General features: G+C 38.7%; 1 protein-coding gene across 4 annotated transcripts in view; it reads left to right on the forward strand.

Annotated features, from left to right (window-relative positions):
* Positions 1–18,164, forward strand: part of LOC142200509 (cadherin-10-like) — a 329,196-nt gene that overhangs the window by 272,395 nt on the left and 38,637 nt on the right. For all 4 annotated transcript variants that reach the window (XM_075270932.1, XM_075270929.1, XM_075270930.1 and 1 more), the window contains exon 9: positions 15,534–15,655. In XM_075270932.1, the coding sequence (XP_075127033.1) occupies positions 15,534–15,655 (122 nt within the window). The remainder of the gene's footprint in view (positions 1–15,533; positions 15,656–18,164) is intronic.

Genomic DNA, 18,164 nt, shown 5'->3' on the forward strand with positions numbered 1-18,164 from the left:
TACTGTTTAAGCATCGCTGTCACCACCTGCAATCACATTATTTTTCATAGTCCCGCATATTGGAAAATATATCTAATTTTAAACTTTATCAGTATTAACAGCAAAAAGCCTATGGAAGACATTTAGCCTACAAATATTCTATTAGATGGATCCTATAGAAGACATTTAGCCTACAAATATTCTATTAGCTGGATCCCATAGAAGACATTTAGCCTACAAATATTCTATTAGCTGGATCCCATAGAAGACATTTAGCCTACAAATATTCTATTAGTTGGGTAGAAAAGAATGGCATTATTATAAAATAGCTCCCTAACATGGCCCTTGCTGAACATGTAACTGTAGGCTGCTATTGTCATCTGTAGAACATTTCTTTCTGGTGCTCTCTTTGCGATGTTCTATAAATAGGTAGAAAATGGGATTAACGTTCCACACTAATAGTCATTTCACTTAATCACTGGGTGCCACATTTCTTTTAATCTGTTGTAAATGATTTCTTTCTGGTTTCTTTATTAGTAAATCAGTTATCAGCATAGCAAATATTACCGATAGAATAGAACTCATTTCAAGAGGTGAATAAATCAGCCATTATTAGGTCAAAATACCCAGAGCTTATGTTATATTATGTTTTATTATAGAGGTTAACAATGGCAGACATATGCCCTACATGATGGGCAAAGTCATCAGTAAAAGATCCTTTACCTTTATTGATATCCTAGCACTTACTCTATTGCTGTTGAAATTTTTATCCTAATTCTGAACAACCAGCGATTTCTAGAGAGGAACAAGAAGTGAACTATTCAAAAATTTTAAATTTGATTCGAGTGGACCTCAATATTTGACTATTCATTTGAATATCAAATCCCATTATAGTCTATGGGAAAAACATGCTTGTTTCAGGGAAACCAAAATTCAAACAATTGGGGTCACCAAGTCCACAATGACACCTCAGGAAATGATGCCAACACCTCTGGAATGAAACTGGGACAGCAGGGGAAGCATGCCTGGGGGCATCTAACATGCCCAAGTCTCAGTATTATTATTATTATTATTATTATTATTATTATTATTGCTGCTGCTGCGACGACTACTACTGATTTAGCCAGCCAATGACTTTTTGCAATTTTTTTCTATGCCTACGTTTTCCTGCTTCCTGTCCCATCTCCCCCACATAGTTATTGGTGTAAAAAAAAGCACCAGGGAGGGTGGGAGGGGAATCGAATTTTTACTGCATTTACGGTGTGGTATTCGACCGAGTATGAGTATTTTGAATACCGTAGTATTTGATCGACTACCTACTTGATTGAATACTACTCGCTCATCTTTAGCAATTTTCATTAACAGCATAACAAGGTTCCCATAAATTGTATTCATTTTGTTTCCCTACTTTTTATGAACCAATGAGGCTGAACATGGTTTTTTTGGATCATTTATATGGCTTTTTTTTTTTTTGGTGTGAGAAACATGATCCATATGACAGCCGCTTTACCTAAACTCACCATGGCTCATATGAGGTGCTTTATGATGCTGTGAGTTAGCAAATTATCATCTTTGATAATGTTTGTTTCATTCAGACAAGTCACGGTTGGTCTGGGAAATATAGAAATCATGCAGACCAGGTTTTCAGATTAAATGCAGTCATTCTGTTATTTTGGAGTGAGTATGGCAATACCACATTTATATAGTTTTTGCTATGATTTATTAATTATTATTATTACTATATTCTGACCCCATAACATTTTTATAGTTCTATATTCAGAGCTGTATATGGACTCTGTAAGGAACTTTTATTGGTACCATTATGGAGTACATACAACTTTTTTTTAATGTATATAGGGATCACAATGTACATTTTGTTTTCTTCCTATCAGTATGTCTTTATAGAATGGCAGGAAGTCCATGGAAACACAGGGAGAACATACAAACTCCTTGCAGATGTTGTTCCTGGTGGGATTTGAACTCCAGGACTCCAGCATTGCAATGCTGAAGTGCTAACCACTGAGTCACCGTGTTGCCCCAGAGTACATACAACCTTTTAATCACTTTTTGCTTATTTGTGAGGGAGCAAGAGTGACCATAAACTGTGATTTGTGCATTTAGATTTACTTTTTTTTATACATTATATAATTTAGTCTACAGGACAAATTCTTTTAGATTTTAATAGCTTAGGTATTTTATGACATGACCATTCTTAATTTGTCTAATATATATATATATATATATATATATATATATATATATATATATATATATATATATATATATATATATGAAGAGCTCAACGGAAAAATGGCCTAAGTCCAAAAATCAATATTGTGAGAAAAACGAAATTTAAAGTTTTAGCCTAAAGCAAACGGGCATTATTGTGGAATATATCTATCCAATGTAATCAGCTAATGAACACCGTTAATCCTAATCATAAATTGTATTATTTATTAAAAAAAATTACAGCTTCATGTATAAATATTATTTATTTAATATTATTAATTAATTACTACTATTATTAAACGATGAAGAATAATAATTACCTGCCTCCCTTTTCGGCGCTAAATATGTGCAAAAGTCGATTTAGAGCCTTTTAAACAATAAGACAAAGTTTTTACACTAATATAAACAACAGACCGGAAGTCACGATTTCAATGAAAAAATGACCAACGAGAGTGAAGTAAGTAAGTTTGTATTGGACTTAGGCCATTATTCCATTGAATGTAAATTCTTCTGCATTGAAATATATGGACTTAGGTCATTAATCCTAGGTACCTTGTAAACCCAATGCATAGAACGAGGTACAAAGAAGCTTTCTAGGTAATAATTTGAAATATGACAAAATGTGGACTTAGGCCATTTTTCCGTTGAGCTCTTCATATATATATTTAGGATCTGGGGTTAATAGGTGGGGTGGCATAGACACACAAGTCCAGTTTCTTTAGTCCAAAACAAAGGTAGAGTTTATTTTCACTCTAAAATATAGTGCAGCAACAAAGGAAACAATACAAAAATAAATACCTGCCTGGCTAGGTTCTAACTAAACATAGAATAGGTTACCTCACCTAGAATAACAGAAATCCAAAAGCCAGTTGAATCACTCAGGACACAGCTCCAAAAATATGACCTCTCTGTCAGCTCTCCAGCCAAGCTCTACCAAAGTGTTGCTGCTGGAGCTGGCTTCTTAAGCCTCCTTGACGAGGAGACCCTCTGCAGCTGAGTCGCTGCCAGAACATCCCCAAAGTGTGGACTGGAGGGGGGTGTAATGACAGGTCCCACTACCAATCCTACCTGTCATTCCTAAAAAATCCAGCCCAGTACTGAGCATTTACCAAAATTTTACAAACATTCCTGGAGTTTTTTCATCTCACCCACCTGAGTGGTCTGGGTGAGATGTACACCCCCTCCATTACCTGACCAGCCATCAGTTTACAATATATATAGTACAGACCAAACGATTGGACACACCTTCTCATTCAAAGATTTTTCTGTGTTTTCATGACTGAAAATTATAGCTTCGCACTGAAGGCATCAAAACTATGAATTATGTGGTATTATAAAATACCACATATTATAAAACATGTGGTATTATATACTTTACAAAAAAGTGTGAAAGAACTGAAAATATATGTCTTATATTCTAGGTTCTTCAACGTAGCCACCTTTTGCTTTGATTCCTGCTTTGCACACTCTTGGCATTCTCTTGATGAGCTTCAAGAGGTAGTCACCGGAAATGATTTTCACTTCACAGGTGTGCCCTGTCAGGTTTAATAAGTGGGATTTCTTGCCTTTTAAATGTGGTTGGAACCATCAGTTGTGTTATGCAGAAGTCAGGTGGATACACAGCTGATAGTCCTACTGAATAGACTGTTAGAATTTGTATTATGGCAAGAAAAAAGCAGCTAAGTAAAGAAAATCGAGTGGCCATCATTACTTTAAGAAATCAAGGTCAGTCAGTCTGAAAATTTGGGAAAACTTTGAAAGTGTCCCCAACCATCAAGCACTACAAAGAAACTGGCTCACATGAGGACCACCCCAGGAAAGAAGACCAAGAGTCACCTCTACTGTGGAGGATAAGTTCATCCGAGTCACCAGCCTCAGAAATCGCAGGTTAACAGCAGTTCAGATTAGAGACCAGGTCAATGCCACACAGAGTTCTAGCAGCAGACACATCTCTACAACAACTGTTAAGAAGAAACTTTGTACAGCAGGCCTTCATGGTAAAATAGCTGCTAGAAAACCACTGCTAAGGACAGGCAACAAGCAGAAGAGACTTGTTTGGGCTAAAGAACACAAGGAATGGACATCAGACCAGTGGAAATCTGTGATTTGGTCTGATGAGTCCAAATTTAGGATCTTAGTTTCCAACCACTGTGTCTCTGTGTGACGCAGAAAAGGTGAACGGATGGACTCTACATGCCTGGTTCCCACCATGAAGCATGGAGGAGGAGGTGTGATGGTGTGGGGGTGCTTTGCTGGTGACACTGTTGGGGATTTATTCAAAATTGAAGGCATACTGAACCAACATGGCTACCACATCATCTTGCAGTCGCATGCTATTCCATCCGTCTTGCGTTTAGTTGGACCATCATTTATTTTTCAACAGGACAATGACCCCAAACACACCTCGAGGCTGTTTAAGGGCTATTTGACCAAGAAGGAGAGTGATGGGGTGCTACGCCAGATGATTTGGCCTCCACAGTCACCAGACCTGAACCCAATCGAGATGGTTTGGGGTGAGCTGGACCACAGAGTGAAGGAAAAAGGGCCAACAAGTGCTAAACATCTCTGGGAACTCATTCAAGACTGTTGGAAGACCATTTCCGGTGACTACCTCTTGAAGCTCATCAAGAGAATGCCAAGAGTGTGCAAAGCAGTAATCAAAGCAAAAGGTGGCTACTTTGAAGAACCTAGTATATAACACATATTTTCAGTTGTTTCACACTTTTTTAAGTATATAATTCCACATGTGTTAATTCATAGTTTTGATGCCTTCAGTGTGAATCTACAATTTTCATAGTCATGAAAATACAGAAAGCTCTTTGAATGAGAAGGTGTGTCCAAACTTTTGGTCTGTACTGTATATTTATTTATGTATTTATTTATTTGCTTCTGTTTCTAAAATGGACAAACGGATACATTGAATTATTAAATTTATATTGTTTCTCTATTTATTTATTTTGCTTTCTTTAACTTTTATTTTTAGACACTATAATAATATAATATAATGTAACACTTCTTTATTGAAGCACGTGGCCTGTTCACCACACTTCTATTTTTCCTAACTGTGGCAGGGTGCAATAGAAGATCTATGATGATAGGACTCAAGCTGCTATTATTTTCAAGATAGCTGAATCCATGTGCCACCGTGGCTTAGATGCCATACTTACAATTTACCATGGCATGTAAGTGGTTGACAGCTGCAGTCGGCACCATTCAAGGCTATTACTGGTGGGTGCCTGTGTAATACAGCCGTGACCCATTGTTTTATGAAGAGGACTTATATATGTAGAGCAAATGTCTCAAAGTGGTGAAAGCAATTGTTTTGTATTTGTCGTTTGTATTAATGTCCTTGCATAGTTTCTTTTATGTTAAATCTAAATCTTTGTATTTCAATGTGATGGTGCAAATATGTATAATCTTAATTCATATTCAGTTTTAGAGTGAAAGCTTCTTTCATCTATAATAACAGCATTATTGCTACATCTTTCACCTCCCATTCATTCTAATATGACATGAAATCATTCCAATTGGCGGACTACTATAATTATATCAAACAAATATTACACTTCTATAGAATCTCTTTCCCCTTAATATTTCAGAAACTGTACTTTGAAACTCTAACAATGTTTCTGGCTTGGTAGTTGGAAGGCGGACAAAAACACTACAATGTAGTCATTTATCCTTCTGATTCCAAATGAACACATCCACACTGTCACTGTCACCTCCTTAGTGCTTCGACATGTTTCACAATGTCTTTTTCTGTCAATATTAAGGGTCATCTACTTACTCTACCATCCTAATTGAAGTTGCTCTTTATTTGGTACTTTAAACCCCTTTCTAAATATACAAAAGATAAAGTTTTACTCACATTTGTATTAGTTTTGTTAAGACCTCCAATAATGTCACATCCTCTTCCCTGGAAATACAACTTTTTTATGTATTGTATTCTTTTTGTTATGATCTGTGTTCATTCAATTCTTCACAGGATCAAACATACACTGGATTCTACCATGTTCTTCTGCTTCTCCTTTGAGTTACTAACATTTCCTTATAATAGGTCAAAACCTTAAGCTCCTTTTAGATTAAAGAAATTACACTTGGTTGAGTGCTCAGTTCCTAACAGCACAAACCCTGAGCCACATGCATTGCGTGTTATCCTAGATACATTTTTAGGACACTGGGGTAATTTTTTTGGCTGATGGTAAGATTTTTATTCAGATTCATACAATTATTTTGTTCATTCTCAAACAGTCTTGCAGATGATTAACACATTTCAGAGTAACGGAGAAGAGCCAGAATGATTTACCTATTAGCAGTGTTTAAATTGGGAAAAATTTTAGGGAGAACTCTGGAATATGCCCCATAGTGGCCCCTGCACAAATTATTATGTGGCACAGTGCTTTGTACAGGGGCCACTATGGAGCATAAATTATCCGCTCTTGTCCCATAGTGACCTTTGCAAAAAGTATTATGCTGCATAATATGGGACATAAATTATCTTCCCATGCCTCATAGTGACCCCTGCAAAAGTACTATTGTTAGGGAATTGCTAGGACAGCAATTCCCCAGTAACTGTTTGAACCCTGGGACGGGACACAAGAGACCTAAGACCTAAGACAGGACATAAGAGCCCTAAGCTGAAACCCCCAACTGACCTTTCCTATTGCCAGGCCCTATCCTACGTAATAGGCGGCAACCACGAAGACGGTCCCTTCCTGTATATGTGAAACACAAAACAGAGACAAGACGAACAACAACAAAGAGAGGTCAGCTAGCCAAGGGTCAGTAACAGTCGAGTGATGCAGTGCCAAATCGGAGTCCAAAGAATAGTCAGTGAGGAAAGCCAAAGGTCAAGGATAAGAATGCAAGCAAAAATAGGGACAGTAAGGAGCAAGTATGCACACGGCAATAGCAAACACTGGTGTGAATGAGAGCCAAGACTAAATAGGGAGGAAGAACCCGCCCCTGGAGTAGACAGGAAGGCAGGCTGTCAATCACACTAACACTTCATGAACAGAGGCAAAGAGGGTGTGGTGGAAACTCAATCACAGAACTAGAGCTGTGTTCACACAGTGCGACCAAACACTTTAAGCCAAGAACCAAACTGCACACGCTTCCTGCACCACCGCATGTGAACAGAGGGTGATGAAATAACCCGAACAGGCAGGCATGTTACAACTATGCAGCATAATACTTTGTGCAGGGGCCACTATGAAGCATAAATTATCTGCCCTTGCCCCATAGTGCCTCTGCAAAAAGTATTATGCTGCATAATATGGGGCATACATTTTTCTGCCCCTACACCATAGTGGCTCCTGTGCAAAGTATTATGAATACGCCCCAAAATGGCCTCTGCACAAAGTATTATGAGGTATAATACTTTGTGCAGGGGCCACTATGGGGCATAATACTTTGCGCAAAGTGCCCCATATTATGCCTCCGTATTATGGGCCATAGTGGCCCCTGCACACGGTATTACCGTATTTTTCGGACTATAAGACGCACTGGGCTATAAGACGCACCCAGGTTTTAGAGGAGAAAAATAGGGAAAAAAAATTTTCAGGCAAAAAATGGTAAAATATTTAATATATGGGAGTTGTAGTTTTGGAACAGCTGCAAGGCCACATTGACAGGTGACCCTGCAGCTGTACGGGGATGTATAGGGCATTTTTTTTGTGGGGCCAGGTGTACTTTTTAGATATACCATTTTGGGAAATGTTTATTGCTTAGATCACCTTTTATTTAATTCAGAGGCAAAACAGAGAGAAAAACCCGGCAGTTTAGCACTTTTGATTTTGACGTTCACTGTACATAAAAATATTAGTAGACCGGGCATTTTCAGACAGGGATACCTAATGTGTATGTTTCACAGTAATGTTATACTTTTATATGTATTCTAGGGAAAGGAGGTGAACTTTTATTTATTTTATTTTTTATTATATTTTTTTTAAGTGTTTTTTTTTTTTTTTTTTAACTATTTTAATATCCCCCGCCTAGGGGGCTTGAACCTGCAATCATTTGATTGCAAGTCCCATAGACGGCAATACAAATGTATTGCCGTCTATGGGAGATTCTATACATTACTATCGCGGAGGGTCATAGACCAGCCGCGATAGTAATATATATCTATGACAAGCCTCGGAGCCTTCATTAGGCTCCTGGCTGTCATCGGAACAGGTCGGCTCCTGCGGCCTCGCCGTGCAGGAGCCGGCCTGCATCACTAAAGGTATGGGGCCGGTGGGGGGGGGCTAACTGACTGCCGGGACCTGTGGAGGAGGAGTGGATTTGCAGCATGGCCGCGCTACTGCCACCGCTGGTTTTCTTCAGCGGCAGTAGCGCGGCAATCTGCAGGCCCCGGCAGCTAAGACAGTCCCCGGCATCTGCTGTAATAGACCGCCGGATGCCGGGGAGTGTCTTAGCTGCCGGGGCCTGCAGATTGTCACACTCCTGCCGCTGAAGAAAACCAGCGGTGTCAGTAGCGCGGCAATCTGCAGGCCCCGGCAGCTAAGACACTCCCCGGCATCCGCCGGTCTATTACAGCAGATGCCGGGGAGTGTCTTAGCTGCCGGGGCCTGCAGATTGCCGCGCTACTGCCGCTGAAGAAAACCAGCGGTGGCAGTAGTGCGGCCATGCTGCAAACCCACATTCAGACTATAAGACGCACCCTCATTTTCCTCCGAAATTTGGGGGAAAAAAAGTGCGTCTTATAGTCCGAAAAATACGGTATTTATGCTGCCCCATTTTTGACACCCCCATGAACAATTACACCCCAGAGTATAATAATAGAAGACCAAGGCCTGGGGAGTATGCAAAAAACACTGTTACGGTATTTACCTTTGCCTGGCTCTGGCACAATCAGTGTGAATGCATATCGGCCATCTCATGGGACGTCACCCAACTAGGCCTGAAGCCTTCCGAAGCCGGGAGAGGTAAGTAACAGTGTTTATTATGTTCTGCATTGTGGGTCAGACAATTTCTTAATTTATACCATAAAAATTATATGGTATAAACTAAGAAATTATACCAGAATGCTGACAGGCATTTTTTAATTATGCAGGAACTGAGTTCTGGTGCGTTCTGGTCCAATTAAACCACTGCCTATTAGATGTCACAAGGCACTTGCTTGGGAGGTGTATTTTCTATAGGACGGTTACTATTAGAATTTTAGATTTACACTATATTTTGGTTCCAAGGGCAGAGCCATAATTATCGACCAGTTATCTTTTACAATATTTATATATATATACAGGTATATATATAGTATCGCTCTGGAGTCTTACCTCTATTTCATATTTATCTATTTTCGTAACATAGACCTTTGACTTAAATTTTTGTGGCAGTCCAATTTTTTATGGACAATTCTGTAATACACTTCACTGCTCTTGTTGCTCCCTGAACGTCGGATGGAAAAGAAGATACTTTTAAAAAGATTATTGATCTTTGTCTACTGTAAAGCAGTTTATCTAGATATGCTTTTAAAGACACAAGCTACAAAGCAGAAGAGGATTAAAGTTAAATATGTCCTACTTTCTCTTTGCAGTGCATCCACTTCTGTAACAAATCAATGTGTATGTTCTGTCCATTAAATCATGAACCTCCGACATCAATATATTGATATTTATGTAGTTGTCACTGCTAAAATACTGACTCACTTGAACATGGACAAACTGACACGAGAAACTATACTTGTTATTACATAAAGTGTCAAGGTATTTAACCCCTAAAAAAGTCAATTCATTTGTCTGGATTATAACTGACACACAGATTGTTATAGTCAGTATTTTTATTGCAAACTAGCAAGCTATAAAAGTAAATGATCAACCTTATAGTTAATTATTGGTCAATTGATTTTTTACATAAAATAGTCTGCGTGGGTAAGTTTTGTTACTTGGATGAAGCTGGGCCACACTACCCGGGCTGCTAAACAGTGGTTACTAGGGTTGAGCCGATCTTGACTTTTCAGGATCGATTTTAAAATCTGATTTCCAATCATTTTTCATTCGAACCTGATCTCGATCCCAATTCCGATCCCAATGCAAGTCAATGGGATTTTTTTATTAATCGGAGATCGGATTTTAAAAGCAATCCTACCCCCTGGTGTCCACTTACTTCCAGAGATGGCTGGTCCTGTGCCCCGTGCCTTCATTCTTCGCCTCGCTGCTGCTCCACGCTGCTTTTCTTCCTTCGCTGCCCCCTCCCTGCCAGGTTAGGAGAGTGTGGGCGGGTTAGGAGAGTGTGGGCGGGTACTGGGTGGGGAGACATCACATCTCCCCGCCCTGTACCCACCCACACTCTAAGCCACAAGCCCCACCTACTTAGCGCTTTAAACACTAACCTGGGAGGCGGGGCAACAAGGCAAGAAGAAGGAGGGCACTGGAGCAGCCATCTCTAGAGATAGGTAGCTGCTAGAGATTTAGTTTAGCCTTCCATTCGAATGAATGGAGGCAGCCGGCGTGCAGGGGGTTAAGGCTGTGTGTCGGCTGCTTCCATTCATTCCTATGGAACTGCAGCGGAGCCTTCACACTGATTATACATCGTATGCTCAGTGTGAAGGCTAAGCAATGCATTGTGGGAAAAATCACCGATCTCGATCCCACCTAAAAAGATCGTGTTCGGAATTCTGATCGCGATCGTGAAATTTTCTCGATCACCGATCGGAATCTGATCTTTTCCGAACACGATCGCTCAACCCTAGTAGTTACCCATGGACACCGGCAGACTGCATTGACTATAATGGGTTCTCCTCGGTGTCCGCCATTTTAAAACTGGAAACAGCAGAGAAATAAAAGTCCTCTGCGCTGTACTTTTCTTTTCTCAGATATCCTACAGTTTCTGCAACAGAGTCTCCAGTCTGAGACTTGCAGACAACTTGCAAAGGATTCTGCAAATTCCTGATAGGACAGATTTAGGGGTTGTAGTTAGAGATGAGTGAACAGTAAAATGTTTGAGATTCGATATTCGTTTTGAGTAGCCCCTTAATATTTGACTACTCGAATCGAATATCGATCCCTATTATAGTCTATGGGGGGAAAATGCTCGTTTCAGGGGTAGGCAACATTCGATCAAATTATACTTACCAAGTCCACGAGTGAGGGTCGGGCTGGATCCTCCAAGCAGTCTTCTCCGTGCAGCGTCCCCACGGCATCTTCCGGCTCTGAATTCACTCTGCCAGGCATCGGGCCTGGGCAGAGCCGACTGCACATGCCCGCACTACCAGTGGGCATGCGCAGTCGGCTCTGCCCAGGCCCGAAGCCTGGCAGAGTGAATTCAGAGCCGGAAGACGCTGCACGGAGAAGACTTCTAAAGGTAGGAGAAGAACCAGCATTGATTGGCCGACTGTATAGCATTCAGCCAATCAATGCTGGTTCTGCATCAAACTTTTCCATTCGAATAGCGAGTGCTACTCGATCGAGTACTTCGAATACCGTAGTGTTCGATCGAATACCTACTCGATCGAATACTACTCACTCATCTCTAGTTATAGCAAATTTACATTTCTGTGTTACTTTTGTTTTAGGATAATTGATCTACTGAAAAATAAAAAAGCAAACCCTGATTTTATTTTATGATTATTTTTTACCACCACTAAAATTTCTTTTAGGCTAAGATCCTACATAGCAATCGGCAGCTAAAAACTGCTGAGGAATACAATACAGCAGAAGTACTTTGCTTTCTTTTTTTTTTTCCTACAATGTATTTTATTGCATTTTTGCTGCATTCTTCTTTCTTTATTAAGTCTGTAGGAAAAGGTTTGCTTTTTTTCTGCAATAAGTAAATGAGATTGAACAGAATCACATTCACTTTACTGATCCTATAAAATGCAGTGTTTTTTATTTTGCATTTCAGCAGTGGACAAAGGTCGGGCTTTAGCCTTAAACTACTTAGGCAGTTGCAGAATTGGTTAGAGCATAAGTGAGCATACCTTTTGTGTGTCAAAGCACATTCTTTCTGCTGAGAAATTCAACTGTTATTTAATATGGAAAAGAGCAGTTTGGTGCTTTCAGACAGGGCCACAACTGCAGGTCCATCATTTTCTGTTATCATGGTTGTTAATTGATCTCCAAGGGAAATGCCAATATTTTGGGGTGGCAATGTGTGGTGATGTGGTGATGTGTGGGATCGCTTTTAAAATCTGATTTTCGATCATTTTCCAGCCGATCCCGATCGTGAAATTTGCTTGATCGCCAATCGGGATCTGATCTTTCCTGATCCCGATCACTCAACCCTAATGTTAGCTTTTCCCACAATGATTGGCCAGTAGCCAAGCATTGTGGGAACTAACCTCTGTACTTGATCCTGCCGGAAAAGATCGGGAATGGAATTCCGATTGCAATCGGAAATTTACTCGATCCCGATTATTCAAACCTAACAGTTAGATTATCTAATCATTGTTCTCCGTTGTTTATTTTAAGTGTCCTTAATAGTAGTAGCATAACCTAATTATTTATTACTTTCTATTTACTGTATGTGTATGGATGTTTGTATTGTCTTTACCTCTCATCTGTTCTTTATAATGTTGTTATTATTATTATTATTATTATTATTATTACAACTTTTTTACACTATTGGATGTTACATATAGCTATGATAGCTATATAGCTTTGATATAACTATGTTTATGATATGCAAACAAAAATGTTACTTTTGACTTCAAAACTTGTAACTTATTTTATTTAATTCAACTTCAGGATCTAAATTGTAAAATGCCACATCAAAAGCCAAGATTGCTCAGTACAGTAAACCATCTGTCTTTGTTGTGTAGCCAAATAAGTTGTCTGGCCATGAGGTTTTAAAAAAAAAAAATCAAGTATTTCACAAAATTTTTTTTATTTTATAGTCTTACTCTAGTCAAAATGTTGTTTTACAGTGCTAAAAGTGCTTTATTTGACCTGCATGGCTTGTTTTTACTTAGTACTTTATTGAAAACAGTTAAAACAATAGGTGCATACTTTACAGTAGTATTCTTTGGAGATAACAGGACACGTTTGTTAACGCAGCGCTTTTTTGCTTTGGCCCACTACTTGGGGTCTTAGCCCTAAAAGCACTCTGTCGATTTGAGTTTTTTCCAAATCTCCCTAGGATTTGGAGTAAATGGTATTGGGAGATTGGGGTGAGCTGAGAAAATATCTTGTATGTAAAACAAAGACATACCCATACATTAAGCATCTGCCTGATGAATAATATCATGGTTATACATAACTATCATCCATATTGCATGATCCACATAGAGATATCCACAAACAGGAGGGAGGGAAGAATGGTAAGAAAGATTGTGAAAGAGGAAAAAAAAATATATAATAGAAAATGGATCACTGTCCATTAGCCAAATTTGCATCACTATGAACTCTGAAAAGAGAAGCTTTCAGGGTTATTCATCCTTGGTCATAGGCAATGGCTGTTCTTCCATACAATGTAACATATATGGTAGAGATGCTGCAAGGAGACAATAAAAGAAGCTTGTCTTGAATTTTACAGATACTAGTAATAATCAGTTTTGCTTAAGATAAAAAGGAATTTACAATAACAGCTAAAAGTGTTGTACCAGGTACAGGGTCTATTAGTTATCATCACTGTGTTATATAGAGAAAACAAACTTCCCCAAAACTTTTATTTCAGGGTAATTCACATGTGGATTATGGTGCTTACGACATTAAAATCAATAATAGACTGGTGGAAACACTGAAGAAAGGGTGCCAGGAGTCCTATACCACTGGGGCAAAAGATTATTCATTTTCTTCTGACCAGATCCTTATATAGGAGAGAAATGTAAAAAAACGTAGATCCTGTGTTCAGACTAAATGTCATTGATCAGTCTCCCATTTGTGGGTAAATTGCATTGTTGAACTTTCAGGGTCAGGGGACAATCGTACACATCAGGGAGAGTGTTTGCCTACATAGGCAGTACGGAGACTTACAAGTCATTCCTGCTCCACTAGGGATTCTGGGTAAAAAAATATGCAAATCTATTCTCCAGGATGGAATTAGGAGAACAGTGCACTCTGTACACCACCCTATAGAGTTTGTTGAACTTTCAGTCATCCTCTGCCTTAGCAATACATGCTATAGATTTGGAAACTAGGAGGTTTAGGAGAATCATATGCTAAGACTAAGACAAAGTGACATGCCTAGAGGGAAGTATTACAGATTGGAGAGCCTATATACAGTATAACCCTTTAATTGACCATATACTATGTGAGTCAATTTCCAGGGTGAAAGATTTTCGGGAGTACAACTCGTGAATGGAGTTTAAGCCTGCGGAGTTCATAAAATGATGAATCATTTACTATTTTGGTCTACCATACAACTTACTTGGCTACACAACAAAGACAGATGGTTGACTGTAATGAGCAATCTTGGCTTTGATGGTACATTTTACAATTTAGATCCTGGAGTTGAGTTAAATAAAATAAGTTACCTGTTATAAAATCAAACTTTTTCATACAAAATTAACATTTCTGTTTGCATGCCATAAACATAGCTATATCAAAGTTATACAGATATTATATTTAACCTCCAATAGTATAAAAAAGTAATAATAAAAAATGAGAGGTAAAGACAATTAAAAAATCCATCCAGAATTTCTCTTAATTGAAAAGTTTGATGGACGTTGCTATTAAAAGTATGAAATGGCAAAATCCTATGATAAGAAAGGGTCAGAGCTGCGGAGCTCCCCAAGAAGTGAGCAGGCCTCAGAGACAGATGGGGCTGTGTGACAGTACTACAGATGGAGATTGCCATTTAAAATCCTTCCAAACATGATTTGCTTCCTTAAAACGTAACTCTGGGGTTGCCCCAGTCTCTCAGCAATGTCTTAAGTGGACTAAACATTTTGTAGTGGATTTCCATTTTCTTGCCAATTCCTAATAGTGTTGTTTGGGGATTCTACTGAAAGCAGTGGGAATCAGCGCCGATTAGCTGATCAGCTGTTTTGGCCACTGGAAGCCATATAAAGACAAGCAGCAGATGTATCATAAAAAAAAAATAATAAAAAAAAAAAAAAAGTAAAAATTATGTGAATAACCTAAAGAAAATTTTTTATATAGCCCGCAAATCTGCATGTACGAAAAAAAAAAAAAAAAGTGTTTGATCATGAACTAAGGCAAATGGCCCACTCAAGAAATGGTTAATCTTTATTTTGTTATTTTTAACTAACATTTTGGGGGCTTCAGGACTTATTACTAGTTTTCCATTGTGTTATAGTATCAATTTAAAATAGTTATATGGGCGTACTGTATAACTAGAATTATGTGAGCTAATATTTTTTATACAATTTTTTTAAAAAATCATTTTATTATTTTTTTTCCTTTTCTTTTTTTTTTTTACAGATAATCCCAAACAAACTACAAGAGCCACCATTTATATTCTAATTCTGGATGTTAATGACAATGCACCGCAATTTGCAATGTTTTATGACACATTTGTGTGTGAAAATGCCAGACCTGGACAGGTATTGTTTGTTTCCTTTCTTTAACTTGTGTTCTATCTCTTTAAATGTGATGAATAACAGAAAAAATGGATCTGACAACTTTTGTTTTTACTACTTAGATTTAGTCAATTATCCATTTATTGATGTTTCCTTCAGTGTCTTTCCACTTGCCTTACTATATTCCAAAATGTTTAGCACAAGTTGACCAATTAAGAAAACCCCCAATACACCAAAATAATTTTACATTACTCTCTTACAAGATGCTCCAAATCTGAACTTCCACCTGAATAAGAATAATCACTAAATGCTTCCAAAAAAAATAAACTGGCAAAATTAAAATTCAATTTTATTGATATGCATTAAAATCCCGGGTATATAGAACTAACTCAATATATAAATAATTAACTTTACACTATCCAGATCAATAATAAATTAGATTCACTGATGTGCTAATAGAGATAAGTAACTGAGTCTTTTAACTAAGGAATAGGGTATCCTGGTATAATTCTTTTTCTTCCCAGAGTGACCTTCTTATCCCTACTGGGTAAGTGCGTTTTGGTCTTTGAAGATCAGTAAAAAGACCAACTGAAATAATAACACTTATCTCTAGCAATACATAGCTGAGATTTGATAAAAATACACTCTTTGCTCCAGCTTTGGTACAAACAAAGTAGCATATAGGTTGAAAAAGCTGCTAATTGTAACCAGCAGCATGTTGTAGGCAAAAAAAAAAAAGGCAAAAAAGACCCCCAGAATCAGGTGTGAATACGATTCAAAAGGGAACAAAAGATATCTATCTTAGTCTCAATGCGTTTCACTCAACTTAATGTAGTTCCTCAGCAGACTAATATGTTAATTGTCTGGTGTCTTACTACTAATATGCTGCCGTTAATGAATAGTAACACGCTATATAACACGTTTATAGTAACACGCTACAACTCCGGTGTCTAGAGGCTTCAATGTTATCTCTTTTAGGGGTAAACAATATCTCCCAGTAAATTAGATTAAGGACACTGTCTCCTAAATCAACCCGACCTCATATAATCCATTCAGGGTAACTTAATAGTGTGCAGCTAAGTGGCAATGAAGTATTCCATTTGCCCTAATACACTGGCCCATAGATATCGTGCCCTACACTAACACGACCCTAGATGTTTTCACGCCTAATAGCATGGCTATCAGTGAAAAGATGATGGCGGTAAAAAACACCGTTCTCCATGCCTGGATGGTAGGCACAGGTACTTCGTCCTCAGCCCAAATCTCCAAATCTGTCTCTATGTGGCTATTCTGTGGTTGTATGAATTGCAGCCAGGGATTTGGTGGTATGTTGTATTATATTGAACTGGTTTTAGGAGAGTTGTTAACCAGATTCCAGCTAAGATAAGGCTGGGTACAGACAATTGTGGCCGAACAGTTGGCCGTGAATTAAAGGCACAGGCGGCGCACGGGGTACATATGGATGTCACCCATGTGCCACCTGTGTACAGACCATGCTTCCATGGCCCCTTTCATTAAATGAATAGGAACCATGGAAGCAGGCCCACAAAATCTGATAAGAATAGGACTTGTTCCATGTTTTGCGGCCTGGACTGTCAGCCTGAACACGTAACTGTGTAAATCACGGTCATGTGTACAGGCCCATAGAAATGAATGGGTCAGTGTGCTATCCAGGAAATCATGGATAGCACATTGGTATTGGCCACAGTCGCCTGCAACTGATGTAAGTGTTGACGTGTATGTATAAAAGAGGGCCAATAATATTTTTGACTGACAACTAGAGGCTGGAATAGGAGTAGTGCATGGGTTTCATACACTATACACCTCCTGCCAGTTAAAGGGATTCTATCATTAAATTGCTATTTTTTTTCACTAACATGTAGGAATAGCCTTAAGAAAGGCTATTCTTCTCCTCCCTTTAGATGTCTTCCGGTGCTGGCTTCAAACTTCTATGCATGCGCAGTTGGCTCGGCCGACTGCACATTCCGTAGCTAAAGGTAGGAGAAGAATAGCCTTTCTTAAGGCTATTCCTACATGTTAATGAGGAAAAATAGCAATTTAATGATAGAATCCCTTTAAGGGCAGTATACATTCTATGTTTAGCAAGTGACAATGGAAAATCTATTTAACCTCATGACACCTCATGTCATGTCCAATGTTGTTATACAATTCTCAATGTGTGAGTGCCACACTCTGAAAAATAACCTTATCCTTATTGAAATGAGGTTCCTGAGGTCAAGATGGTGTAGAATTACTTGGAAGAATATACACTCTCAATGCCTTGGCCCCTCTGCTGTGGTTGAAGTCCCTCAGCTCTAGTCCAGCAGTTTCAGGATGACAATCATCATTGGGACATAGGGAGATAGATTTTTACAATGTGCTCCCCCCCCTTCCCCTTGACTTGAAGGACTGAATTGAATGGCAAAAATTGTTATTTTCAAAGGGTTCTGCAGCACTTAAGCAGTCAGGACACCAACATGACAACATGAGACTACAACATGTACTGAAATGTGTATAGCAAGTATAGCCTTCA

Source organism: Leptodactylus fuscus, chromosome 4 (assembly GCF_031893055.1).
Source record: "Leptodactylus fuscus isolate aLepFus1 chromosome 4, aLepFus1.hap2, whole genome shotgun sequence".
NCBI classification, from domain to species: Eukaryota; Metazoa; Chordata; class Amphibia; order Anura; family Leptodactylidae; genus Leptodactylus; species Leptodactylus fuscus.